This window comes from Oncorhynchus gorbuscha, linkage group LG23, assembly GCF_021184085.1.
Source record: "Oncorhynchus gorbuscha isolate QuinsamMale2020 ecotype Even-year linkage group LG23, OgorEven_v1.0, whole genome shotgun sequence".
Classification (NCBI taxonomy): Eukaryota; Metazoa; Chordata; class Actinopteri; order Salmoniformes; family Salmonidae; genus Oncorhynchus; species Oncorhynchus gorbuscha.
This window is the reverse complement of record NC_060195.1, coordinates 66,571,901-66,599,019: the sequence shown is the minus strand read 5'-3', so window position 1 is coordinate 66,599,019 and position 27,119 is coordinate 66,571,901. Positions and strand designations below refer to the sequence as shown.

At 44.8% G+C, this 27,119-nt stretch overlaps 1 protein-coding gene across 14 annotated transcripts in view; it reads left to right on the top strand.

Moving 5' to 3' along the window:
* Positions 1–27,119, top strand: part of LOC124011440 (tensin-like) — a 335,052-nt gene that overhangs the window by 179,754 nt on the left and 128,179 nt on the right. For 13 of the 14 annotated variants that reach the window (XM_046324825.1, XM_046324821.1, XM_046324823.1 and 10 more), the window contains exons 2-3: positions 3,838–3,952; positions 6,388–6,425. In XM_046324825.1, the coding sequence (XP_046180781.1) occupies positions 3,838–3,952; positions 6,388–6,425 (153 nt within the window). Of the gene's footprint in view, positions 1–3,837; positions 3,953–6,387; positions 6,426–26,064; positions 26,658–27,119 lie in introns of those variants that run through there. The other variant, XM_046324831.1, reaches the window with a different exon arrangement.

Here is a 27,119-nt window from a genome sequence, read left to right as displayed (position 1 = left end):
ATGGATTCTTCAATTGCATTGAGCTGATTTCTGACATGCTGTTCCTTCTTTTTCCATAGTGTATTTCTGTATTGTTTTAGTGATTCACCATAGTGAAGGCGTAGACTCAGGTTTTCCGGGTCTCTATGTTTTTGGTTGGACAGGTTTCTCAATTTCTTTCTTAGATTTTTGCATTCTTCATCAAATCATTTGTCATTATTGTTAATTTTCTTCGGTTTTCTATTTGAGATTTTTAGATTTGATAGGGAAGCTGAGAGGTCAAATATACTGTTAAGATTTTCTACTGCCAGGTTTACACCTTCACTATTACAGTGGAACGTTTTACCCAGGAAATTGTCTAAAAGGGATTGAATTTGTTGTTGCCTAATTGTTTTTTGGTAGGTTTCCAAACTGCATTCCTTCCATCTATAGCATTTCTTAATGTTACTCAGTTCCTTTGGCTTTGATGCCTCATGATTGTGTATTGCTCTGTTTAAGTAGACTGTGATTTTGCTGTGGTCTGATAGGGTTAGGGGACTGACTGTGAACGCTCTGAGAGATTCTGGGTTGAGGTCAGTGATAAAGTAGTCTACAGTACTACTGCCAAGAGATGAGCTATAGGTGTACCTACCATAGGAGTCCCCTCGAAGCCTACCGTTGACTATGTACATACCCAGCGTGCGACAGAGCTGCAGGAGTTGTGACCCGTTTTTGTTGGTTATGTTGTCATAGTTGTGCCTAGGGGGGCATATGTGGGAGGGGATGCTGTCACCTCCAGGCAGATGTTTGTCCCCCTGTGTGCTGAGGGTGTCAGGTTCTTGTCCGGTTCTGGCATTTAGGTCGCCACAGACTAGTACATGTCCCTGGGCCTGGAAATGATTGATTTCGCCCTCCAGGATGGAGAAGCTGTCTTCATTAAAATATGGGGATTCTAGTGGGGGATATAGGTAGCACACAGGAGGACTTTCTCCTCTTTCTCTTCTCGTTTCTCTCTCTCCTCTCTCCTCTTTCTCTTCTCATTCCTATCTTTCCTCTCTCCTCTTTCTCTTCCCGTTCCTCTCTCTCCTCTCTCCTCTTTCTCTTCTCTCCTTTCTCTTCTCTCTCTTCTCTTCTCATGAACCAGGTGCTGCCAACTGTCAGGGGCCTAGAGGGTTACTGCCAGGCCATTTTCTCATCCCCCCTGTCTCTCTCTCTTTTTCACATCCCCCCTCTCTCTCTGAAGGTACAACTCACAGATGCTCTCTGGCAGCAGTACAAGCCCTCATTTGGACTCCTGTCATGAAGACGCTTGATGTGTGTGCCAGTAGAAGTGTGTGTGTGCTCGTACCTGTGTGTGAGTGTCACTGTGTGTGTTTGTACCTGTGTGTGTTTATATGTGCGTTTGATGCAGTGGGCCCATCCATCATCTCAGGGCTTGACGGGACGCGCCGACCCTAGTTGCCGTGGCAGCAAGGTAGCCATGGCACCTGGCTGTGACACAGCTGGTTGTGTGTGATTGGTGGAGCCAGCGGTTTTCAGCCAGGTCCTTTTTAACATAAGGGCTTTAAAGTCACACTGAGGTGATCCATGGCTGTTAAAGACTTAATGGCCAGCGAGCAGCTGCCAGTATCCCAGGCAGCCCCAGACAGCTGCCAGTATCCCAGACAGCCCCAGATGTGCGGTTCCAGAACAGGTTGCTTTGCCTCGCTTCTAGCCTTGTTCTCCTACCCTGGTGGGTCAAATCTGCAAAAAGTACTGAACAAGGAAAGTAGGGAGAGGTCTACTTTTAAAACATTGTCCTCAAAATAGTTATAGACAGAAAAGCCCACCGGTCAACTTACCAAGCAAAACATGGTTTCAGACAGACTGACAGACATAAACTGAACTCAGCTCCAAGGTGACCAGGTAGTCTGTGGAACAGACAAATAAACCTGGTCTATCCACTTTAGCAAACTTTGTCCTCACCACCCACCCAATCCTGCACGTTTCTATAAAACCTCCACCCTCAGCTGGATGGAGCAGGGGGAGACTGCATGGCTGAAGAGGTCTGTCTGGGAAAGGGGGACACCTAGTCAACTGAATGCGTTCAACTGAAATGTATCTTCCGCATTTAACCCAACTCCTCTGAATCCGAGAGGTGCAGGGGGCTGCCTTAATCAACATTAGTCAACTTGAGTCACTGTGGTTATGTGTTAATGTGACTCACAGTTCTACAGTGCCAATGGTCACTGCCAGAGTTAGTCTCAGCCAATACCTTGGTCTATTAGCATTACAGTTAAGCAATGATTCACACCCTTAGCGGCTAGCTGTTAGCTTTGTAGCAGCTAGCTAGCCGTTAGCTTCCCTCTCTGCGGCTCTATGCAGTCAGTGGCCAGCTTTTAGCCTTCTAGCAGCTAGCTAGCCGTTAGCTTCCCTGTCTGCGGCCCTATGCTTTCAGTGGCTAGCTTTTAGTTTTGTAGCAGCTAGCTAGCTGTTAGCGTTCCTCTCTCGGCAGTCAAGGTCAGTCGTCATCCCCCTTTGGAGCTTAGCAGGCTTGTCACTGGGTGACAAAAGCCATTAAGATGTAGGGAGATAGAGGAGCAAAACGCTGAGAAACACACTTTTATAAAAGCTCAGAGACAAATTGGCTGTGGCACATGGGAGAGAGACAGAGAGAGAGGGGGGGGGGGCTGCTACTCCAGACTCAAAGCTCACAGACGGTGAGGCTATTATGTCTTTCATCAGAACCAGGCTAGGGCCGGGACGATACGTGTGTGTGTGTGTGTGTGTGTGTGTGTGTGTGTGTGTGTGTGTGTGTGTGTGTGTGTGTGTGTGTGTGTGTGTGTGTGTGTGTGTGTGTGTGTGTGTGTGTGTGTGTGTGTGTGTGTGTGTGTGTGTGTGTGTGTGTGGGGCAAGGGCAAGGGCACGAAACACGAAGCGGATTTAACTTCTTTAGAAAATCAACGCTAATGTTGGAAACAAATATCATATTGTCATCAAGAGTCATATTTATTTTCTAGCGACAGCGCACAATGTTTTCCATACAGCAGGTTTTTAAATAACCAAAGAGTTTGTTCTGCTTCGTGTTTTCATTTTTGGCCAATATAGAAAAAATATCCCCCACACACACACATCCACACACACACAGATACACACACACACACACAAACACACACACACAGATACACACACACACACACACACACACACATCCACACACACACACACACACACACACACACACACACACACACACACACACACACACACACACACACACACACACACACACACACACACACACACACACACACACACACACACACACACACACACACACACACACACACACACACACACACACACACACACACATGGATACACACACGTACACAAACACAAACACACACACACAAACACAAACAGGTACGCACACACGCATGGATGCACGTACACAAACACACACACACACGGTTGGTTTCTAGAGATTCAGGGCCCTGTGGCTGCTGTGAGGCCTGTTCCTCCTCTCTTCCTCATGAATGAATCATTTAATAAGATAACTTCAAAGAGGAAACATCCTGTGCTGGAGAATATGGGCTGCTACTGCTGCTACAACTAACTATGACACTCCCACACACTGCTTCACACGCTACGAGTGTGTTTGTGTTTGTGCGGGTCATGTAGTGTGTAGCTGTGTGTGTGTGTGTCCAACCAGTAGCAATCGCCATCTCCTCTTTTGTTTCCTTAAACACACAAGCCTGTGTATTGATTATATTCATTACAGAAACACTGAAGGCTGTCGATAAAGGCACCATTCACTTCCTTATTTCATAATATGAATTGTTGATCTTATCCAGGTCTTTTCCTCCCTACCCTCTTCCTCTCTCTATCTCCCCTCAGCCTGAGGAGTTGGAGAGTGTCCACACACACAATTTCAAGCTCAAGCCCTTCAAGAAAGTCAAGAGCTGTGATGTATGTCAACAGGCCATCACCAAGGATGGGCTCATCTGTAAAGGTGAGTGGATGGATGGGAAAGTTCTCATTTTCACAGGGACGCGATTCAGCACAATGGACAGCTTCTGTCTCTCTCTCCCTCTCTCTTCCATGTTTTTGACCACGAGCCAATTTCGAGCCTTTTGTCAATTTCTCTCTCCCTCTATCCTCTCTCCTTCACTCTTTCCCTCTCTCTCCCTCTATCCTCCCATCATTCTCTCTCTCCCTCTCCCGCTATCTCTCTCTCCCCCTCTATCCTCCCTCCTTCTCTCTTTCCCTCTATCCCTCTAGACTCCCGTCCTTCACTCTCTCCCTCTCTATCCTCCCTCCTTCTCTCTCTCCCTCTCTCCCTCTATCCTCCCTCCTTCTATCTCTCCCTCTCTCTCCCTCTAGCCTCCCCTCCTTCTCTCTCTCCCTCTTGCTCTCTCTATCCTCCCCTCTCTGTTTCTCTCTCTCCCCCTCTATCCTCCCTCCTTCTCTCTTTCCCTCTATCCCTCTAGACTCCTGTCTTTCACTCTCTCCCTCTCTCCCCCCTATCCTCTCTCCTTCTCTCTTTCCCTCTCTATCCCTCTAGACTCCCGTCCTTCACTCTCTCCCTCTAGCCTCCCCTCTCTGTTTCTCTCTCTCTCTCTGTTATGAAAAGCTACCTCTTCACACAGAGAGCAGTTGACAAACCTTCGTCCAGTAAGCCCAGAAGCAGTCTGGGGGGAGTCTGGTCTGGGCTCAGTTTGAGGGCTTTGGCAGAGGCTTTGCTGTTAAAATTAGCCTGCTGCTGCTGCTGCATTAGCCCAGATAAGAGAGGGAGAAAGAAAGAGGGAGAGATTGGTTGGTGTAGAGAGGGGGAGAGGGGATGAGAGAGAGAGAACGAGAGAGAGTGAAAGAGAGAAATTAGGAAATTATGCTGCAACAAATATTGTGTATTATGATCTTTGCTGGTAACATCCTCTGGATCTTCTGAGCTGTCAGAGCTACCAGTGTTTCCAAACAAAAGGCTAGAGTCACATGATCCTCGGAGCATTCTGCAGCCTCTTCCTGTCGCCGTCTGTGGTTGCCAGGAAGTGTTGCTATGGCCCCTCACAATGGGAGCCATCCTCCACTGACGCAGGGTGGCGTGTGGCCAGAGACAGAGAGACATGCGCACACATGCACTCGCACGTAAACATACATACACACACGAGACAAGTAAGGATGAATGCTTATGTTTTCTGCATATATAATAGAACTTGATTAACAGTCAAACCCCCATTAAATATACTGCTGCAATATAGCAAAGCATTTCTGCCCATTGTCTCAATATGATTAGCGCCATCTGTTGGCCGTAAAGAGTCTGTGTGTTTAATATTCCTATAATATGCCTGTATGTTTGCTTTACACTGTCAGGCTCAATGTGCAATGCAGTCCTTAGGATTTCACTATTGCCTTGTCAGCAGTAGATTACTATATCCTGGCTTGGTGATGAGTACCTGGGGAACACACACACACACACACACACACACACACACACACACACACACACACACACACACACACACACACACACACACACACACACACACACACACACACACACACACACACACACACACACACACACACACACACACTCCACATTGGGATCACTTGAGCTGGTGGTAGGAAGCAGGTGTGTGGGGTCAGAGGTCATCACATGGCCACATCACTTCACAACATGGCCTCTGTCACCCCCTGCCCACACACGCTGCTCAGAGAGGACACACGCGCGTGCTTGCAGCCTTACGCACATACACTACATTTACATTTACATTTAAGTCATTTAGCAGACGCTCTTATCCAGAGCGACTCACTAACCATCAACTATGTATCAAGTAGAGATACTGACCTGCAATCATACTTGTACAATCTTAAACAACAACCGACATGTGTATGACATTGTAGCACATAATACAATGTACTAATTGATCATGTTTATAAGCAGTTTATAGGCAGAATAGTGGGACTGTGATGTTGACTTTATCCTGCCACATGGGGGCAGCACAGAGGTGTTTAACAGCCCAGGGAAGGTTGCCAGGTCTGACCCCTGTAGCTCCTCTTAACTCCATCTCTCCTATCAAAGCCCTGCTCTCCTAACAAGGTAAAGAGATGGCCTTTTCCCGCCCAATATGGCAGTCATCTGAGGCTATTGCAGCCTCACAGGAGTGTGTTTATATCTGTGTGTGTGTGTGTGTGTGTGTGTGTGTGTGTGTGTGTGTGCGCGTGTGCGTGCGCGTGCGCGTGCGTGTGCGTGCGTGCACGCGCGTGTGTGTGTGTGTGTGTGTGTGTGTGTGTGTGTGTGTGTGTGTGTGTGTGTGTGTTTGGTTATTCAGAACAGTTCCAAGAGCAGCGTCTGAAAAAGCCAAGTCCTCAGGTCAGAGAGAATAGAATAGTATCTGGTACAACATGTGACCTTAAACTAACTCTGTGTTTTCTGCTGTCTTTCAGTGTGCAAGCTGGGTATCCATAAGAAGTGTGAGGTGAAGGTAAGGAAGCCATGGAATCCTTTCTATTTTAATATCCTTGGGCTCCAGAGGAGAGTCAGAGGGGTGGTATTTTGGCAGAGAGAAACAAATGGAACCAAAAAGGAAATGTTGTGTTTGTTAGGAGACATCAGTCCTCTCAGAGAGTCAGCTGTGCCTGTTCACCCTGGCAGCTCCTGTTTTGTAGCACACATGGACACACTCACGCACACAGATACACACTCACTCGTACACGCACGCACACAGATACACACTCACTCGTACACGCACGCACACAGATACACACTCACTCGTACACGCACGCACACAGATACACACTCACTCGTACACGCACGCACACAGATACACACTCACTCGTACACGCACGCACACAGATACACACTCACTCGTACACGCACGCACACAGATACACACTCACTCGTACATGCACGCACACAGACACACACATGCACCCCTTGTCCTCCCTCCCCCTCACCTCCGTACCCCCCTGTCCTCCCTCCCCCTCACCTCACCTCCGTACCCCCCGTCCTCCCTCCCCCTCACCTCACCTCCGTACCCCCTGTCCTCCCTCCCCCACACCTCCGTACCCCCTGTCTTCCCTCCGCCTTACCTCACCTCCGTACCCCCTGTCTTCCCTCCCCCCACCTCATCTCCGTACCCCCTGTCTTCCCTCCCCTCACCTCCGTACCCCCTGTCTTCCCTCCCCCTCACCTCACCTCACCTCCGTTCCCCCTGTCTTCCCTCCCCCTCACCTCCGTACCCCCTGTCCTCCCTCCCCTCACCTCACCTCCATACCCCCGTCCTCCCTCACCTCACCTCACCTCCGTACCCCCTGTCCTCCCTCCCCCTCACCTCACCTCCGTACCCCCTGTCCTCCCTCCCCCTCACCTCACCTCCGTACCCCCGTCCTCCCTCCCCCTCACCTCACCTCCGTACCCCCTGTCCTCCCTCCCCCACACCTCCGTACCCCCTGTCTTCCCTCCGCCTTACCTCACCTCCGTACCCCCTGTCCTCCCTCCCCTCACCTTCGTACCCCCTGTCCTCCCTCCCCCTCACCTCCGTACCCCCCTGTCTTCCCTCCCCTCACCTCACCTCCGTACCCCCCTGTCTTCCCTCCCCCTCACCTCACCTCTGTATCCCCCTGTCCTCCCTCCCCCTCACCTCCGTACCCCCTGTCCTCCCTCCCCCTCACCTCACCTCCGTACCCCCTGTCCTCCCTCCCCTCACCTCCGTCCCTCCTTACCTCCTGTTAACGAGAGGTGGTGACACACGCAAGGGTTCCCACCCCTATGGGGGTAGGTCACCAGGGAGTGATTGGGTTGCCCCTGTTCAACCCCCCCCCTCGTCCAAATCTCCCTTCAGAAACTATACCACAAATTAATCTGTCTGTTTATTTATCGAAGGGTTACTACAGAAACCAGAGTTTTGTATTCCTCAAACATCCTGAAGAAAATGAGATCAATGAGGCATTGAGTCAAAGAGAGAAGGACAACAGTCAGTGAAACCGGGAATCATTCATGTCCTTATAGTGGTATGTTCTACGGAGGAATTCAAGGGTTTGTTTGTGAAGACAAACTCACAATGTGTTCATAGTCCTAATTACAGGTTGGGACTAATGATCCCTGTGTAGGACCTCTGCATACGCTCTTAGAAAAACAGCCGATATCTAGAATCAATAAGGTGTCTTCGGTTGTCCCCATAGGACAACACTTTGAAGACACAGATCTGGGATCTGAATTAGAAGGGACAATTTAAAACTGAGCTTAGAGCAGTGCCCTGCATAGTCGTTATCTTTACAGCAAGTTGCTTGCTTGCCGAACTGAACTATGTATCCTGTAGAGGCTGCAGTGAGAGACTCACAGGCGAAGGTTGGCTTGGCTGGTAATGTTAGGTTAATGGGTAACATTGAATCTCTGAGATGACTTTGTCCCTGAAGAAAATAGCCATACTATATCACCAGTAAGAGGGAAGAGAGAGAAAGTGAGAGAGAGAAACTGTGTGTGTGAGAGAGAGAGACAAGAATAGTTAGAGGGAGAGAGAGAGAGAGAGATAGAGAGAGCAAAAGAGAGGAAAATAGAGAAATATATACAGAGAGAGAGCAAAAGAGAGAGAATGAGATAAATAGAGAGAGAGAGAGAGAAAGAAAGAAAGAGAAATAGAGAGAGAGAGAGAGAGAGAGAGAGAGAGAGAGAGAGAGAGAGAGAGAGAGAGAGAGAGAGAGAGAGAGAGAAAAGAGAGAGAGAGCAAAAGAGCAAAATAGAGAGAGAGAGAGAGAGAGAGAGAGAGAGAGAGAGCAGAAGAGAGAGAAACAAGGGTGAGAGTGAGAAGGAGGGAAGAAGAGAGGGAGAAAGACAAATGGAGAGAGAAAAAAGAAGGAGATAAAGATAGACTGTTTGAAAGAGAGATGCTGAAATCAGTAGAGTCCTTTAGCTAACTAACCGGAGCCAAACAGATTCTAATCATAGATCTTGGAAAGAACTGAGTGTTTGAGCACGGTGGATTTCATCAACAATTACAGTCCTTTGGACAGACTTTATCCCTTTCATTCTGTTACTGCCCTTATCCCTGTGTTGGCTTAGCTAAGGCAAAACATTTATGTTAGCTTAATCCGCTGAAATGACCGCTAGATGAAAATAAATGAAACACAATGTTGTGTTGGCGCGCTCATCGTCCCAGACCATAAACCACGGAAAAGCAAATAGCCTTAATGCAAACATGACTGTGGACTAAGGCCGATGGCCATGCTTTCTTTAGCTGACTCGGTGTTGACCTTGTACTGTAGACATGTCATACGAGGCTTTCTGTGATCAGGAAGACTTGGGGAGTGCTTATGCTAATCTTCAGCATCTCTTCTATCTTGATGTATATACACAGTGTCCCGAGACTACGGCTTTCATTTACATTCTCTCCTCATTTCACAACAATGTTACCTCGCTCTCATTTCACAACAATGTTACCTCGCTCTCATTTCACAACAATGTTACCTCGCTCTCATTTCACAACAATGTTACCTCGCTCTCAATTCACAACTATGTTACCTCGCTCTCATTTCACAACAATGTTACCTCGCTCTCATTTCACAACACATTTCACAACTATGTTACCTCACTCTCATTTCACAACAATGTTACCTCGCTCTCATTTCACAACAATGTTACCTCGCTCTCATTTCACAACAATGTTACCTCGCTCTCATTTCACAACAATGTTACCTCGCTCTCATTTCACAACAATGTTACCTCGCTCTCATTTCACAACAATGTTACCTCGCTCTCATTTCACAACAATGTTACCTCGCTCTCATTTCACAACTATGTTACCTCGCTCTCATTTCACAACAATGTTACCTCGCTCTCATTTCACAACAATGTTACCTCGCTCTCATTTCACAACAATGTTACCTCGCTCTCATTTCACAACAATGTTACCTCGCACTCATTTCACAACAATGTTACCTCGCATTTCTCATTTCACAACAATGTTACCTCGCTCTCATTTCACAACAATGTTACCTCACAACAATGTTACCTCTCATTTCACAACAATGTTACCTCGCTCTCATTTCACAACAATGTTACCTCGCTCTCATTTCACAACAATGTTACCTCACTCATTTCACAACATTTCACAACAATGTTACCTCGCTCTCATTTCACAACAATGTTACCTCGCTCTCATTTCACAACAATGTTACCTCGCTCTCATTTCACAACAATGTTACCTCGCTCTCATTTCACAACAATGTTACCTCGCTCTCATTTCACAACAATGTTACCTCGCTCTCATTTCACAACTATGTTACCTCGCTCTCATTTCACAACAATGTTACCTCGCTCTCATTTCACAACAATGTTACCTCGCACTCATTTCACAACAATGTTACCTCGCTCTCATTTCACAACAATGTTACCTCGCTCTCATTTCACAACAATGTTACCTCGCTCTCATTTCACAACTATGTTACCTCGCTCTCAATTCACAACTATGTTACCTCGCTCTCATTTCACAACAATGTTACCTCGCTCTCATTTCACAACTATGTTACCTCGCTCTCATTTCACAACAATGTTACCTCGCTCTCATTTCACAACAATGTTACCTCGCACTCATTTCACAACAATGTTACCTCGCTCTCATTTCACAACAATGTTACCTCGCTCTCATTTCACAACAATGTTACCTCGCTCTCATTTCACAACAATGTTACCTAGCTCTCATTTCACAACAATGTTACCTCGCTCTCATTTCACAACAATGTTACCTCACTCTCATTTCACAACAATGTTACCTCGCTCTCATTTCACAACTATGTTACCTCGCTCTCATCTCACAACAATGTTACCTCGCTCTCATTTCACAACAATGTTACCTCGCACTCATTTCACAACAATGTTACCTCGCTCTCATTTCACAACAATGTTACCTCGCTCTCATTTCACAACAATGTTACCTCGCACTCATTTCACAACAATGTTACCTCGCACTCATTTCACAACAATGTTACCTCGCTCTCATTTCACAACTATGTTACCTCGCTCTCAATTCACAACTATGTTACCTCGCTCTCATTTCACAACAATGTTACCTCGCTCTCATTTCACAACTATGTTACCTCGCTCTCATTTCACAACAATGTTACCTCGCTCTCATTTCACAACAATGTTACCTCGCTCTCATTTCACAACAATGTTACCTCGCTCTCATTTCACAACTATGTTACCTCGCTCTCATTTCACAACTATGTTACCTCGCTCTCATTTCACAACAATGTTACCTCGCTCTCATTTCACAACAATGTTACCTCGCTCTCATTGCACAACTATGTTACCTCGCTCTCATTTCACAACAATGTTACCTCGCTCTCATTTCACAACTATGTTACCTCGCTCTCATTTCACAACAATGTTACCTCGCTCTCATTTCACAACATTGCTGTAACATCTCTGCAACATTCCTCTAACTTTGAACGGAAATAGAAAAGCAGTGAAGATCTGCTGCATGTCCCTCAGTTTAAGAGAGATGTACCAGAACACAACATCTGAACATTCCACAGACATAACCCAGTAGATACCCTCTAGCTACAGTCCTGACAGGCAGACAGGGGCTAATCGCCATGCTATACCCGCATAGTTATAACTTGGATTAATATGTTTTCCTTTGCCTTTAAACACAAACCAACCGACTGTCTATCCATTGATCTATGTTGTTGAAACCGCAAAGGCGCTCTGGTTTCGGGTCGTAGTGACTCGTTCCTGCCCGTTCATGTTTTGGGGGTGAGGGCTGTGTTGTTCTGCTGCTATAGACAGAGGAACTCTAGTGACCCTTCGGTGTTTGCTATTGTTGTCGATGTGTAGGTGGTTGGTCTGGATTGTGTTATGTTGTGGTCCGGGGGTTTGACAGAGCTGGAGATGAAGCTGAAAAGCTTGGAGACAGTAGCTGTGCACGGCCCCAAAAAGGCGGTCACGTCTTGGGGCCTCTCTCCTATGTTGGCTTTGTGGCCCACAACTTTAAGCCCTGTGATTTCTCATGTGACCCACCAACAAATTCAAAAAACATGTTTCAAACCACAACCCATTCCTAAGCTATGAGTTGACAGTGGTTCCAAACCAACTAGAACCTCTGGGGGTCTTGGCCTGTCCACAGGGGTACTAGGACCTCTGGGGGTCTTGGCCTGTCCACAGGGGTACTAGGACCTCTGGAGGACTTGGCCCACAGGGGCTACTTGATAAGACTCATGAGACCGTTAGGTCTTCTGGTAAAATGCACATGGGGGGGTGCTCAGCAAAATTCAATTGGTGCAACAGTAAGCGAAAAAGGTTGGGAACCACATAGCTAAGAGAACATAGTTTCAGACTACCAGTGGGCTCCAAAGCAGAGAGAGGGGACAGTGCCAACAATGTGTCTTCTGTATGGCGTGACCTATCATGTTATGTCCACCCAAACACAGCTGGACTGTATGTCCTACTAACCTAGCCTTGAGCTGTCTCACAGCTACTAAAACACTAGCTAAACCTCTACACTAACGTAACAGGTAGTAGTGTATTGACCATACACATTACGTAGTATCCTAGTATGGATAGTATTGTGATACAGAAGTCACTGTGGTTGTATGAGTCATGACCAGTTAACAATAGGTTTGATGGACAGAGTGATGGACAGTGTGATGGACAGAGTGATGGACAGAGTGATGGACAGTGTGATGGACAGTGTGATGGACAGAGTGATGGACAGTGTGATGGACAGAGTGATGGACAGTGTGATGGACAGAGTGATGGACAGTGTGATGGACAGAGTGATGGACAGTGTGATGGACAGAGTGATGAACAGTGTGATGGACAGTGTGATGGACAGTGTGATGGACAGTGTGCCCTCAGCTATACTGAAACCTAGTGGGTTTCCCACGTCTCAGAATGGATTTCCAGCTGTCTCTGCTGCTGCTGCTTCTGAAACCCATTCCCTCACTACTCTATTACTGTCCTGTCACAGAAAAGCTTCCTGGAATGCTGCTGTCGTGCTGTGGGATCTTGGGTTGGAGTCGCCAGACTTGGTTTGGCGTTGAGGGTTAAGGGAGGGAAAGGGGGAGGAGGGAGAGAAGAGAGAAAAGAGAAAGGGGGGGGGGGTTTGGCCATGTCTCTGGCTCGCTTCCCAACCAGACCCTGAAGCTGTCGTCTCCACTCACCCCTAACGCACTCCTCAGTCTTACTCTCAAAACATGCTGTTTTTGTGCTCAGTCTTGATGATATGCTTTGAGATATTATCGTAGTAAAACAGTTGATCTCATTGACACACACATCCTGTGTTTTCCAGTTATTTTTAGCTTGGGAAATGTTGTGAAAATGGAGCTGTTGCTTTCCACGACACGGGCTACACAGTAGTGACACAGTATACAGGCTAGCACTCATTACCGGTTACCGCTAGCTGTTTACGTATCAGACACGGGCAGACCATTGCTGCCTGAAAAGAACCCAGTGTTCCAGTAATCAGGTCTGTAAACTTCCTCTAGTCGTCAATGCTGACAGTTGTTGGATGCAGTCCAGGGGTTTATAACGAGACGTGGAGGAAATGACTTGTGGCCGTGGTCCATGGGTGGACCACCTAACCGACCGGCCCGGGCCGGGTGTGTGACTGTGACTGTTACTGGGCCTTCACATTGTGTTAGTGTGAGAGATGGAGCAGGGTGATGTTTTACTGCTTCTTGGAATTGTGAAGTCGACTCCACTATTGTTATGGGTTCTAAGAACCCTCGAAGGGATTCTAGTTTCTCCGAGTGCCACTCTAGGGATCCATTCTGACAGCAACTAAAATACAGAGATGTTAAAAAAAACAGTGGCAAAAGCACTACAAATACTCAACATGGCACTTGATTCATAACAAGTTTAGGATACTGCTGATTGCCTTCTGGTCACTTGAAACCTGCATAAGTTGTTGACTTCTCAGTTGTAATGTTTTGATCGTGACTGTAGTAGTATTGAATTGTAGTCATTTTTTGCGCTGTCAGAACATTGCCTGAACGATTCTATCCAGAACAAAACACCAACTCTGCTGCATCTAGAATTAGATTCCACTGTAAAGTCACACACGCTCGCTGCCTCTCCTTTTAGAAACAGTCAGGTTCTTCTGTCATTCCAAGAAAACAGCAGTTGGAAATAATCCCCACAAGACGAGTCAGGCAGTCGCGTTTCATCTTTAGTTGGCCACAAATCCATCTCGGGATTACTGATCTGCTGCTTGCCTAACCATAACATTAAGATGAGCTCGGAGCAGATAATTGGCTATCGAGGAGGGAGAAATGGATTTATTAGAGGCAGAATTTAGAGAAACAACACTTCATTGGGCAGTCATGAAATGTAGGGAATCTTTAATGACTTTGTCAATGGCTTGTTTTGTTCTGTCGGTTTGTGTCTGAGAATGTCTGACAATATACACATGAAGGATCTTCATTTGAGCCTGCAAGGAAAGTAATACATGTGAATTATTATGTGAATTGTAATTAATGGACATTTTTATTTTTTATTTTATTTATTTTTGGAATTTTACCCCTTTTTCTCCCCAATTTCGTGGTATCCAATTGTTTTTTAGTAGCTACTATCCTGTCTCATCGCTACAACTCCCGTACGGGCTCGGGATAGACGAAGGTTGGAAATCATGCGTCCTCCGGTACACAACCCAACCAAGCCGCACTGCTTCTTAACACAGCGTGCATCCAACCCGGAAGCCAGCTGCACCAATGTGTCGGAGGAAACACTGTGCACCTGGCAACCTTGGTTAGCGCGCACTGCGCCCGACAAGGACATCCCTACCGGCCAAACCCTCCCTAACCCGGACGACGCTAGGCCAATTGTGTGTCGCCCCACGGACCTCCCAGTCGTGGCCGGTTACAACAGGGCCTGGGCGCGGACCCAGAGTCTCTGATGCCACAGCTGGCGCTGCAGTACAGCGCCCTTAACCACTGCGCCACCCGGGAGGCCCGTTAATGGACATTTTTGACCAAGGCCTTTAATACTGACTGGAGAGGGAAGGAGAGTGAAGGGGTGGGTTATCAGGTAGAATGAGAGATAGCGTTGGAGAGAAAGAGAGATGGAAGGGAGATAGTGAGAGTGAGCAAGAAAGCGAGAGAGAGGAAAAGAGGGGAGAGAGATAGGGTGAGAAAGAAAGTGTGAGAGAAAGATAGATAGCAAGAAAAATGAGGCAGAGAGAGAGAGGAGAGATGAGGACACACTCCATGCCTTTACAGAAGCCACTCTGTTTCCCAGGCACAAACACTCCACTTCAAAGGGCCATCACACAGTGTCGCCATGGCAACAGCCTTCACTGGCATAGATATACAGGAGATAGATTGCATTAGCAGACAGATGGTAGAGAGAGAAGGAAAGAGGGGAGTGAGATAGAGTGAGAGAGAAAGAAAGCAAGAGAGAAAGATACAGGAGATAGATTGGACTAGCAGACAGACTGTATGACAGAGATATACAGGAGATAGATTGGACTAGCAGACAGATGGTATTGCAGAGATATACAGGAGATAGATTGGACTAGCAGACAGACGGTATGAAAGAGATATACAGGAGATAGATTGGACTAGCAGATAGACTGTATGACAGAGATAAACAGGAGATAGATTGGACTAGCAGACAGATGGTATGACAGAGATATACAGGAGATAGATTGGACTAGCAGACAGACTGTATTGCAGAGATATACAGGAGATAGATTGGACTAGCAGACAGACGATATGACAGAGATATACAGGAGATAGATTGGACTAGCAGACAGACGCTATGGCATATATATACAGGAGATAGATTGGACTAGCAGACAGACTGTATGGCAGAGATATACAGGAGATGGATTGGACTAGCAGACAGATGGTATGACAGAGATATACAGGAGATGGATTGGACTAGCAGACAGACTGTATGACAGAGATATACAGGAGATAGATTGGACTAGCAGATAGACGGTATGACAGAGATATACAGGAGATAGATTGGACTAGCAGACAGACGCTATGGCATATATATACAGGAGATAGATTGGACTAGCAGACAGACTGTATGGCAGAGATATACAGGATATAGATTGGACTAGCAGACAGACTGTATGGCAGAGATATACAGGAGATAGATTGGACTAGCAGACAGACGGTATGACAGAGATATACAGGAGATAGATTGGACTAGCAGACAGACTAGCAGACAGATGGTATTGCAGAGATATACAGGAGATAGATTGGACTAGCAGACAGACTGTATGGCAGAGATATACAGGAGATAGATTGGACTAGCAGACAGACTGTATGGCAGAGATATACAGGATATAGATTGGACTAGCAGACAGACTGTATGGCAGAGATATACAGGAGATAAATTGGACTAGCAGACAGACGGTATGACAGAGATATACAGGAGATAGATTGGACTAGCAGACAGACTAGCAGACAGATGGTATTGCAGAGATATACAGGAGATAGATTGGACTAGCATACAGACTGTATGGCAGAGATATACAGGAGATAGATTGGACTAGCAGACAGACGGTATGACAGAGATATACAGGAGATAGATTGGACTAGCAGACAGACTGTATGACAGAGATATACTGGAGATAGATTGGACTAGCAGACAGATGGTATTGCAGAGATATACAGGAGATAGATTGGACTAGCATACAGACTGTATGGCAGAGATATACAGGAGATAGATTGGACTAGCAGACAGACGGTATGACAGAGATATACAGGAGATAGATTGGACTAGCAGACAGACGGTATGACAGAGATATACAGGAGATAGATTGGACTAGCAGATAGACTGTATGACAGAGATAAACAGGACATAGATTGGACTAGCAGACAGATGGTATGACAGAGATATACAGGAGATAGATTGACTAGCAGACAAACAGTATGACAGAGATATACAGGAGATAGATTGGACTAGCAGACAGACTGTATGGCAGAGATATACAGGAGATAGATTGGACTAGCAGACAGACGCAATGGCAGAGATATACAGGAGATAGATTGGACTAGCAGACAGACTGTATGGCAGAGATATACTGGAGATAGATTGGACTAGCAGACAGACGGTATGACAGAGATATACGGGAGGTAGATTGGACTAGCAGATAGACTGTATGACAGAGATAAACAGGAGATAGATTGGACTAGCAGACAGATGGTATGACAGAGATATACAGGAGATAGATTGGACTAGCAGACAGACTGTATTGCAGAGATATACAGGAGATAGATTGGACTAGCAGACAGACGATATGACAGAGATATACAGGAGATAGATTGGATTAGCAGACAGACGCTATGGCATATATATACAGTAGATAGATTGGACTAGCAGACAGACTGTATGACAGAGATATACAAGAGATAGATTGGACTAGCAGACAGATGGTATGACAGAGATGTACAGGAGATAGATTGGACTAGCAGACAGACGGTATGACAGAGATATACAGGAGATAGATTGGACTGGCAGACAGACTAGCAGACAGATGGTATTGCAGAGATATACAGGAGATAGATTGGACTAGCAGACAGACTGTATGGCAGAGATATACAGGAGATAGATTGGACTAGCAGACAGACGGTATGACAGAGATATACAAGAGATAAATTGGACTAGCAGACAGACGGTATGACAGAGATATACAGGAGATAGATTGGACTAGCAGACAGACTAGCAGACAGATGGTATTGCAGAGATATACAGGAGATAGATTGGACTAGCATACAGACTGTATGGCAGAGATATACAGGAGATAGATTGGACTAGCAGACAGACGGTATGACAGAGATATACAGGAGATAGATTGGACTAGCAGACAGACGGTATGACAGAGATATACGGGAGATAGATTGGACTAGCAGACAGATGGTATGACAGAGATGTACAGGAGATAGATTGGACTAGCAGATAGACGCTATGACAGAGATATACAGGAGATAGATTGGACTAGCAGACAGACTGTATGGCAGAGATATACAGGAGATAGATTGGACTAGCAGACAGACGGTATGACAGAGATATACAGGAGATAGATTGGACTAGCAGACAGACGCTATGGCATATATATACAGGAGATAGATTGGACTAGCAGACAGACTGTATGGCAGAGATATACAGGATATAGATTGGACTAGCAGACAGACTGTATGGCAGAGATATACAGGAGATAGATTGGACTAGCAGACAGACGGTATGACAGAGATATACAGGAGATAGATTGGACTAGCAGACAGACTGTATGGCAGAGATATACAGGAGATAGATTGGACTAGCAGACAGACGGTATGACAGAGATATACAGGAGATAGATTGGACTAGCAGACAGACTGTATGGCAGAGATATACAGGAGATAGATTGGACTAGCAGACAGACGGTATGACAGAGATATACAGGAGATAGATTGGACTAGCAGACAGACGGTATGACAGAGATATACAGGATATAGATTGGACTAGCAGACAGACGCTATGGCATATATATACAGGAGATAGATTGGACTAGCAGACAGACTGTATGGCAGAGATATACAGGATATAGATTGGACTAGCAGACAGACTGTATGGCAGAGATATACAGGAGATAGATTGGACTAGCAGACAGACGGTATGACAGAGATATACAGGAGATAGATTGGACTAGCAGACAGACGGTATGACAGAGATATACAGGAGATAGATTGGACTAGCAGACAGACTAGCAGACAGATGGTATTGCAGAGATATACAGGAGATAGATTGGACTAGCATACAGACTGTATGGCAGAGATATACAGGAGATAGATTGGACTAGCAGACAGACTGTATGACAGAGATGTACAGGAGATAGATTGGACTAGCAGACAGACGGTATGACAGAGATATACAGGAGATAGATTGGACTAGCAGACAGACTGTATGACAGAGATATACTGGAGATAGATTGGACTAGCAGACAGATGGTATTGCAGAGATATACAGGAGATAGATTGGACTAGCATACAGACTGTATGGCAGAGATATACAGGAGATAGATTGGACTAGCAGACAGACGGTATGACAGAGATATACAGGAGATAGATTGGACTAGCAGACAGACTGTATTGCAGAGATATACAGGAGATAGATTGGACTAGCAGACAGACTGTATGACAGAGATATACAGGTGATAGATTGGACTAGCAGACAGACTGTATGACAGAGATATACAGGAGATAGATTGGAATAGCAGACAGACGGTATGACAGAGATGTACAGGAGATAGATTGGACTAGCAGACAGACGGTATGACAGAGATATACGGGAGGTAGATTGGACTAGCAGATAGACTGTATGACAGAGATAAACAGGAGATAGATTGGACTAGCAGACAGATGGTATGACAGAGATATACAGGAGATAGATTGGACTAGCAGACAGACTGTATTGCAGAGATATACAGGAGATAGATTGGACTAGCAGACAGACTGTATGACAGAGATATACAGGAGATAGATTGGACTAGCAGACAGACGGTATGACAGAGATATACAGGAGATAGATTGGACTAGCAGATAGACGGTATGACAGAGATATACGGGAGATAGATTGGACTAGCAGACAGATGGTATGACAGAGATGTACAGGAGATAGATTGGACTAGCAGATAGACTGTATGACAGAGATAAACAGGAGATAGATTGGACTAGCAGACAGACGGTATGACAGAGATATACAGGAGATAGATTGGACTAGCAGACAGACTGTATGGCAGAGATGTACAGGAGATAGATTGGACTAGCAGACAGACGGTATGACAGAGATATACAGGAGATAGATTGGACTAGCAGACAGACTGTATGACAGAGATATACTGGAGATAGATTGGACTAGCAGACAGATGGTATTGCAGAGATATACAGGAGATAGATTGGACTAGCATACAGACTGTATTGCAGAGATATACAGGAGATAGATTGGACTAGCAGACAGACTGTATGACAGAGATATACAGGAGATAGATTGGACTAGCAGACAGACGGTATGACAGAGATATACAGGAGATAGATTGGACTAGCAGACAGACGGTATGACAGAGATATACGGGAGATAGATTGGACTAGCAGACAGATGGTATGACAGAGATGTACAGGAGATAGATTGGACTAGCAGATAGACTGTATGACAGAGATAAACAGGAGATAGATTGGACTAGCAGACAGACGGTATGACAGAGATATACAGGAGATAGATTGGACTAGCAGACAGACTGTATGGCAGAGATGTACAGGAGATAGATTGGACTAGCAGACAGACGGTATGACAGAGATATACAGGAGATAGATTGGACTAGCAGACAGACTGTATGACAGAGATATACTGGAGATAGATTGGACTAGCAGACAGATGGTATTGCAGAGATATACAGGAGATAGATTGGACTAGCATACAGACTGTATGGCAGAGATATACAGGAGATAGATTGGACTAGCAGACAGACGGTATGACAGAGATGTACAGGAGATAGATTGGACTAGCAGACAGACGGTATGACAGAGATATACGGGAGGTAGATTGGACTAGCAGATAGACTGTATGACAGAGATAAACAGGAGATAGATTGGACTAGCAGACAGATGGTATGACAGAGATATACAGGAGATAGATTGGACTAGCAGACAGACTGTATTGCAGAGATATACAGGAGATAGATTGGACTAGCAGACAGACGATATGACAGAGATATACAGGAGATAGATTGGATTAGCAGACAGACGCTATGGCATATATATACAGGAGATAGATTGGACTAGCAGACAGACTGTATGACAGAGATATACAGGAGATAGATTGGACTAGCAGACAGATGGTATGACAGAGATGTACAGGAGATAGATTGGACTAGCAGACAGATGGTATGACAGAGATGTACAGGAGATAGATTGGACTAGCAGACAGACGGTATGACAGAGATATACAGGAGATAGATTGGACTAGCAGACAGACGGTATGACAGAGATATACGGGAGTTAGATTGGACTAGCAGATAGACTGTATGACAGAGATAAACAGGAGATAGATTGGACTAGCAGACAGATGGTATGACAGAGATATACAGGAGATAGATTGGACTAGCAGACAGACTGTATTGCAGAGATATACAGGAGATAGATTGGACTAGCAGACAGACGATATGACAGAGATATACAGGAGATAGATTGGACTAGCAGACAGACTAGCAGACAGATGGTATTGCAGAGATATACAGGAGATAGATTGGACTAGCATACAGACTGTATGGCAGAGATATACAGGAGATAGATTGGACTAGCAGACAGACGGTATGACAGAGATATACAGGAGATAGATTGGACTAGCAGACAGACTGTATGACAGAGATATACACGAGATAGATTGGACTAGCAGACAGACGGTATGACAGAGATGTACAGGAGATAGATTGGACTAGCAGACAGACTGTATGACAGAGATATACAGGAGATAGATTGGACTAGCACACAGACTGTATGGCAGAGATATACAGGAGATAGATTGGACTAGCAGACAGACGGTATGACAGAGATATACAGGAGATAGATTGGACTAGCAGACAGACTGTATGACAGAGATATACAGGAGATAGATTGGACTAGCAGACAGATGGTATGACAGAGATATACAGGAGATAGATTGGACTAGCAGACAGACTGTATGACAGAGATATACAGGAGATAGATTGGACTAGCACACAGACTGTATGGCAGAGATATACAGGAGATAGATTGGACTAGCAGACAGACTGTATGACAGAGATGTACAGGAGATAGATTGGACTAGCAGACAGACGTTATGACAGAGCTAATAGCTGGCTAAAGGGCCGATGATTGATGGTACAATCTACCCTCCCAGCTTGTCTTGAGGGAAAGCACCAAGTTCACCCAGAGTGCATGAAATCTAAATCTACCCCACAGGAGATCAAGCCTCAGCAAGCACACGAAACCATCTCAAGTATCCTAAATCATTTCCCATTTATGGTTTGTGGTTAGTTCCTGCTGAGATACGTCTTCAGACTGGATCCTGGCTAGAGACATTGGTTGTATTGATCTGGCTTTATCTCAAGACAAACTGAAAAAGCGTTGGAAAAGGTGGCTCACAACACATGAATGTTTGGATAACCAGCTCTTCTTTCTATTCAAACATTCAACCAGCCACCCAGTGTTTTACATTACATTCTATTATTTACCTGCCTGTACACCAACAGCGTTGATTTCCAACCTGAAATAGAAAACTAAATTCTCTTAGATCTATAGTGTAGATGTAGAGGAATGTACACACACAGTGCACCTGGGACTGACTGTGTGTTGTAGAAGCAGCTAGAGCATGGTCATGGGTAGAGGTCGATCGAGTATGATTTTTGAACGCCAATACCGATTATTGGAGGACCAAAAAAGCCAGACACCGATTAATCGGCCAATTAAAAAAAAAATGTATTTGTAATAATGACAATTACAACAATACTGAATTAACACTTTTAACCTAATAGAAAAATCAATAAAATCAATACAAATAAAAATCATCAATAAAAATCTATTTAGCCTCAAATAAATAATGAAACATGTTCAATTTGGTTTAAATAATGCGAAAACAAAGTGTTGGAGATATGCGCCATGTAAAAAAGCTAATGTTTGAGTTCCTTGCTCAGAACATGAGAACATATGAAAATTGGTGGTTCCTTTTTACATGAGACTTCAATATTCCAAGGTAAGAGGTTTTAGGTTGTAGTTAATATAGTATTTATAGGACTATTTCTCGCTATACCATTTGTATTTCATATACATTTGACTATTGGATGTTCTTATAGACACTATAGTATTGCCAGTGTAACAGTATAGCTTCCGTCCCTCTCCTCGCCCCTACCTGGGCTCGAACCAGGAACACATCGACAACAGCCACACTCGAAGCAACGTTAAAGCCGCGGCCCTTGCAGAGCAAGGGGAATAACTACTCCAAGTCTCAGAGCGAGTGATGTTTGAAACGCTATTAGCGCTAACTAGCTAGCCATTTCACATCAGTTACACCAGCCATTAGGCTGATAGGCTTGAAGTCATAAGCAGCGTTGTGCTTGTGAAGAGCTGCTGGCAAAACACACAAAAGTGCTGTTTGAATGAATGCTTACGAGCCTGGTGCTGCCTACCACCGCTCAGTCAGACTGCTTTATCAAATCATAGACTTAATTATAATATAACACAGAAATAGGAGCCTTTGGTCATTAATATGGTCGAATCTGGAAACTATCATTTCAAAAACAAAACGTTTATTACTTCAGTGAAATACAGAACCGTTCGGTATTTTATCTAACGGGTGACATCCCTAAGTCTAAATATTCCTGTTACATTGCACAACCTTCAATGTTATGTCATGTTTACGTAAAATTCTGGCAAATTAGTTCGCAACGAGCCAGGCTGCCCAAAATGTTGCATATACCCTGACTCTGCATGCAATGAACGCAAGAGAAGTGACACAATTTCACCTGGTTAATAACGCCTGCTAACCTGGATTTCTTTTAGCTTCAGTGCCTTGCGAAAGTATTCGGCCCCCTTGAACTTTGCGACCTTTTGCCACATTTCAGGCTTCAAACATAAAGATATAAAACTGTATTTTGTGAAGAATCAACAACAAGTGGGACACAATCATGAAGTGGAACGACATTTATTGGATATTTCAAACTTTTTTAACAAATCAAAAACTGAAAAATTGGGCGTGCAAAGTTATTCAGCCCCTTTACTTTCAGTGCAGCAAACTCTCTCCAGACGTTCAGTGAGGATCTCTGAATGATCCAATGTTGACTTAAATGACTAATGATGATAAATACAATCCACCTCTGTGTAATCAACTCTCCGTATAAATGCACCTGCACTGTGATAGTCTCAGAGGTCCGTTAAAAGCGCAGAGAGCATCATGAAGAACAAGGAACAAACCAGGCAGGTCCGAGATACTGTTGTGAAGAAGTTTAAAGCCGGATTTGGATACAAAAAGATTTCCCAAGCTTTAAACATCCCAAGGAGCACTGTGCAAGCGATAATATTAAAATGGAAGGAGTATCAGACCACTGCAAATCTACCAAGAACTGGCCCATGATCACTCTGGATGAACTGCAGAGATCTACAGCTGAGGTGGGAGACTCTGTCCATAGGACAACAGTCGTATATTGCACAAATCTGGCCTTTATGGAAGAGTGGCAAGAAGAAAGCCATTTCTTAAAGATCCATAAAAAGTGTTGTTTAAAGTTTGCCACAAGCCACCTGGGAGACGCACCAAACATGTGGAAGAAGGTGCTCTGGTCAGATGAAACCAAAATTGAACTTTTTGGCAACAATGCAAAACGTTATGTTTGGCGTAAAAGCAACACAGCTCATCACCCTGAAGACACCATCCCCATTGTCAAACATGGTGGTGGCAGCATCATGGTTTGGGCCTGCTTTTCTTCAGCAGGGACAGGGAAGATGGTTACAATTGATGGGAAGATGGATGGAGCCAAATACAGGACCATTCTGGAAGAAAACCTGATGGAGTCTGCAAAAGACCTGAGACTGGGACGGAGATTTGTCTTCCAACAAGACAATGATCCAAAACATAAAGCAAAATCTACAATGGAATGGTAAATATGAAAAATAAACATATCCAGGTGTTAAAATGGCCAAGTCAAAGTCCAGACCTGAATCCAATCGAGAATCTGTGGAAAGAACTGAAAACTGCTGTTCACAAATGCTCTCCATCCAACCTCACTGAGCTCGAGCTGTTTTGCAAGGAGGAATGGGAAAAAATTTCAGTCTCTCGATGTGCAAAACTGATAGAGACATACCCCAAGCGACTTACAGCTGTAATCGCAGCAAAAGGTGGCACTACAAAGTATTAACTTAAGGGGGCTGAATAATTTTGCACGCCCAATTTTTCAGTTTTTGATTTGTTAAACAAGTTTGAAGTATCCAATAAATGTCGTTCGATGATTGTGTCCCACCTGTTGTTGATTCTTCACAAAAAAATACAGTTTTATATCTTTATGTTTGACGCCTGAAATGTGGCAAAAGGTCGCAAAGTTCAAGGGGGCCGAATACTTTCGCAAGGCACTGTAAATATGCAGGTTTAAAAATATATACTTCTGTGTATTGATTTTAAGAAAGGCATTGGTGTTTATGGTTAGGTACAGTCGTCCAACAATTGTGCTTTTTTCGCAAATGCGCTTTTGTTAAATAATCCCCCAGCGTTGCATCGATTATATGCAACGCAGGACACGCTAGATAAACTAGTAATATCATCAACCATGTGTAGTTATAACTAGTCATTATGATTGATTGATTGTTTTTATAAGATAAGTTTAATGCTAGCTAGCAACTTACCTTGGCTTCTACTGCATTCGCGTAACAGGCAGGCTCCCCGTGGAGTGCAATGAGAGGCAGGTGGTTAGAGCGTTGGACTAGTTAACTGTAAGGTTGCAAGATTGTATCCCCCGAGCTGACAAGGTGAAAATTTGTCGTTCTGCCCCTGAAGGCAGTTAACTCACTGTTCCTAGGCCGTCATTGAAAATAAGAATGTGTTCTTAACGGACTTGCCTAGTTAAATAAACGTATTAAAAAAAAATAATAATAATAATTCAAAATTAGCACAATCGGCGCCCCAAAATTCCGATTTCCGATTGTTATGGAGACTCGAAATCGGCCCTAATTAATCGGCCATTCCGATTAATCGATCAACCTCTAGTAATGGGTGGAACTGGCTCTGAGCCTGCCAACTCATGTTTAAGCTGTAAACTGAGAATGTTCTGATAGATAGAAAGAGAGATAGAGGGTAGAGCGAGAGAGTGAAAAAAGACAGAGAGAGAGAGGGGTAGAAATAGAGAGGGAGGTGGAGAGACAGAGAGAGAAAGAGAAATAGAGAGAAAAACAGAGCGAGAGAAAGAGAGACAGAAACAGATTCTGACATGAGGAAAGAAGGAGGGATTTAGAGTGTTCTGTCAATCACATTCCAAGCCCCCCCCCCATCCTGTTAAGGAAGTTCTGCTTTTCATACACACAGCACCTCTTTCCATCATAAGCATGCGTGTACATCAACAGAGGAAGAACCAAAAAAGGAAGAGAGAGAGAGAGAGAGAGAGAGAGAGAGAGAGAGAGAGAGAGAGGGAGAGAGGGAGAGTGTGAGAGAGAGAGAAAAAGCCAGAGGGAGATAACATAGATTATGTAAAGGTCAAGCTGCAGGCATGAGGGAAGAACATAACACAACAGTGGGTTTTAGTCCCAGTCTGCATCCAGAGCTCTCTCTCTGTTCCTCTTCTCTGGTTTAGGGTACTGCATCCAGAGCTCTCTCTCTGTTCCTCTTCTCTGGTTTAGGGTACTGCAGTCAGAAGAAGCCTGGAGCCTTGGCCTTATATAGTGTGTTTTCAACTTTGTTGGCCGCAGACGGATTGAACAGAAGCCAGCGGCATTAAGTGTGGATCCTGGAGAAGTTGTGAGGTGTGTGCATACACACACGCTCGTGCTTGTGCACACACGCACAGATTCACTGGCTAGCTGGTCTGGCACGCGTTTGGGATTACTCCTGTTGTTTTGAGCGGAGGGGGGGGCAGACAGTGGGAGAGTGTCTCTATTTGGTATCTGGAGGGAGAGAGACAGTAGAGAGGGGAGAGAGAGAACGAGGGAGAAGGAGAAAGAGGGAAGAGGAGAGGGAAGGAGAGAGAACGTGAGAGAATTCCATATTTGAACAGGTAAGAGCACTGGCTGTACTATGTCCTCTAATGTTATGGATTGATTGATACTGTGTTCTGTTTTGGCTTGTTGGGTGGAAAGCTCATTCTGAGATAGTATTAGGTGTAAAAATCAATAAACACAAGTTCTCTTTGTCTTCATCTGCCAAAAGACATGATGGAGGAGCTGGAAGATGTTTTACATTGTAACTTCTTACAATCAATGTCCTTTGTTGTAATTATATTGCATGTAGATTTCTAATAAGAGGTACTTGATGTACTTGAAAAAAACAATGAAAAAATCGATTGCCATTTCATTTCAATGCATATCATGTAACCAAACTATGAGTGTGTCAGCTGATATAGTAGGCTACTGTCGTTCAGTACATAAGAAGTAGTTAGCGCGCCAGCCACACTGTGTTCTGCAGGTTTCCCATGTGTTACGCTGTAGTCCTGGTAAAGTGGCTCACTGGGGAGCTGACT